Here is a 2,888-nt window from a genome sequence, read left to right as displayed (position 1 = left end):
AACAACAACAACAACAACAACAACAACAACAACAACAACAACAACAACAACAACAACAACAACAACAAAGCCCTAAATCAAGAAGTTAGCAGCCACAAAAGCAAACTGAAATATCCGAAGTCTAAAAAAAAAGACAATCTTTCCATCTAGCCAGCGTCAGTGCGTGTGCTGCTTTACTGAGCCATTTCACAAGAGGCTCATAGCTGTCATAACCCATCTGAAGATGCTGGGGGGGGGGGGGGGGGGGCACTGGAGCCAGACATGACAGGAAGAACAACAAACTACAATTTTACAAAGACATCAGCCTGTCCTCATGCATGCCAGTAAATCCAGTTCATTTCCACTTGGGTCAAGAAGTTCTCAGATCAGAAAAAAAAAAGGAGGAAAAGGAGGGAGTGAAGCAGCTTCTTCCATCCAGATAAACAGCACTGACTCCTTCTACCAGCAAATTAAAACACACAAAGCAGCCAGTCAAATAAATAATCCTTAAGTTAAATCAAAACAGACCAAAACATCAGAACACTTGCAGGATAAAAGAATAATAAAAAAAAAAAAAAACATGTTAAAATTGTGCAGTAACTGCCCAATTAAGAACAGGCAGACCAAAGCAGACTGAAAAATAAGCCTCAAACAACTACTGTGCACAAACTACAAAGCTGCATCTTTAATGCTCGTGTGTGAATTTGTATGTTTTTAGTTTCGTGTAGGAGATACAAGAAGTTAAAAAGACTTCACTTACAGTTTCCATAAAAGAATATTTTAAACTTAAATATAAATGAAGTATCTGGGATCGGCTGTGCACTCTTTGCATTCCAGGGGGATTTTAGAAGAAGAAGAAAAAATCATCTTATAGCAGAGAGACACAATGGAAGCCAAACTTCCAGGTGTTTTGGTGAATAACTAGTTACTTTGATAAACGGCTGAAATGTTTAGGCATCAGTTGAACAAACCAATTGTGAAACTTGAACTGGGATTATGTAAAAAACTGTAAAGGACATCAAAATGCCAGTTCAGACACACAAAGTCCAACTTTCAGTGAGCGGATTAAGCTACAAATGGAGTCTCTGCTGTGAAGTTTGGATGAGCTGTGGAGCTCCAAACAGAGGCTCTCTCGTGTGTTTCACCAAAATCCCATTATTTTTTGCTCTGTTGTTTTTCTTGCAAATTTTACCTTCACTGTGTGACCTGGCCCTGCCAAAGGTCACAGCACGGTCTGGTGAAGTGAAAAATGTAATACGCCAAACTCCATCCCTGCTCTTATTTCACACTTCAGAGACAGACAGCTCATAAAAACAGAATAAAGAGAAAATATGTTGTTGTTGTTGTTTTCTTTTACCTGCATGTTTTTCAGCTTGTGATCCGACGTGTTGAACCTCTCACATTCCTCCATCCCTCTCCGGAGGAAGGCGTTCACCACAAAACTGTCTCCTGTGACATGAAGCACCGATCAGTGGGCACAGATCAATCGGGAACTTATTTGATTAGAACACCGATCGGCTTTAATCGCACAAAAAGAGCAGTTTGTCCTCACCTTCGGGGTTTTCTCTGCGCTTGCAGGCTTTATCGAGAAGAGGATGAAAACAAGCGGTAGTTAGTTTTGTTTTTAGACTATATTTACAAAAAAACTATCACATTAGGGCTTCCGACGTTTCTTACCGTGTTTGGATTGAAGTTTGCCCATTCTTCAGATCCTCTTCTTCTTCGGCTCTTTAATTAAGGTACTCCGAATTCCGTCCTGGAGGATAAAACAGTCCCAATCTACATGATGGTCACATCGTGTTTGTTCGGAAAGAAGAAAAAGTCCAAGTTGATCCAGAGAGGGCTCGTAAAACGCGTCTTCATTCACGCTTCGATGGTTATTAGTCGATTTGAGAAAAATAATCGGTCAAATGAACGATGAGGGAGGCGGGACGCACGAGCTCTCTGCCTTTGGATTTTACTACTGTGACGTGAGGCGCTTTAACGCAGAAAAAAAAAAAAACAACGAAGAAGAGTCAAGTTACCGGAAAGATGCAACACCTCTAGTATGTGGCTTTTCAAAATAAAACACGTGTAATGTAAAACGCTATGGTCGTAGTGATTGTACTTCATGTTTGTGGTACTTTGGGTTTTTTTTCTGCCAAAGAAAAACAAAATGTATACATGAAAATGTTTTTAAATTAAATTTTAGTGGTAAATAAACAAGACTGGGGATGATTTATTATTTTTTGTTTTACAATTCATAGTGGTCACTAAACGCTAAATATTAATAATTGTACTCTATTAATACCCAATGGGGAAATTAATTATCTGCATTTTTCCCATTGCACATGTGAGCACAAACATAAACGTAAACATAAATATAAATGTAAGAAGCATTGCGAACAAGTTGTATTTGCTTTGAATTTAGTAATTTGACATCTGAAATATTAATCTCAACTTTACAGTTTAATCCAGGGGTGTCAACCTCACTTACAAAAGGGGGCCATAATTAAAACTTGGTTCAAACTAAGGGCCAATTTCAAAAACTACATTAACTCAAGTCAGAAAACCAACATCTTCTCTTGGTCACATGTTCCTCAACAAGAGTTTGATTGATCACATTTGACGTTCTCTGTTGCACTTTCCACATCATAATCAAAGATTACTAAAATAATTCAAGTGATAAAAGTATTTTACGTTTGACATATCATCTTGGGGGCCAGAGAAAATGTCAACGAGGGTCACACTTGGCCCTGGGGGCTTGAGTTTAACACATGTGGTTTAATCCCTAAAACAAATCATTAAAATAACATCTAAACCTCAAAAAGATTCAAACTCAAAAATGTTGAACCTAAATAAATCCATGAATATTTTTAAACTAATTTATCACGAATAGCATATATATATATATATATATATATATATAT

The 2,888-nt window shown here is 37.6% G+C and overlaps 1 protein-coding gene across 1 annotated transcript in view; it reads right to left on the bottom strand.

Annotated features, from left to right (window-relative positions):
• Positions 1-1,859, bottom strand: part of nkd2b (NKD inhibitor of WNT signaling pathway 2b) — a 40,928-nt gene extending 39,069 nt beyond the window's left edge. The window contains exons 1-3 of the mRNA XM_037676993.1: positions 1,657-1,859; positions 1,532-1,558; positions 1,337-1,428 (exon numbers count right to left, since the gene is read on the bottom strand). Coding sequence (XP_037532921.1) covers positions 1,337-1,428; positions 1,532-1,558; positions 1,657-1,681 — 144 coding nt within the window. The 5' untranslated portion in view covers positions 1,682-1,859. The remainder of the gene's footprint in view (positions 1-1,336; positions 1,429-1,531; positions 1,559-1,656) is intronic.
• Positions 1,860-2,888: the final 1,029 nt, after the last annotated feature.

Source organism: Nematolebias whitei, chromosome 5 (genome assembly GCF_014905685.2).
Source record: "Nematolebias whitei isolate Nwh7 chromosome 5, NemWhi1, whole genome shotgun sequence".
NCBI lineage: Eukaryota > Metazoa > Chordata > Actinopteri > Cyprinodontiformes > Rivulidae > Nematolebias > Nematolebias whitei.
Note: the sequence above shows the minus strand (reverse complement) of the source record. Positions and strands in the feature narration are given on the sequence as shown.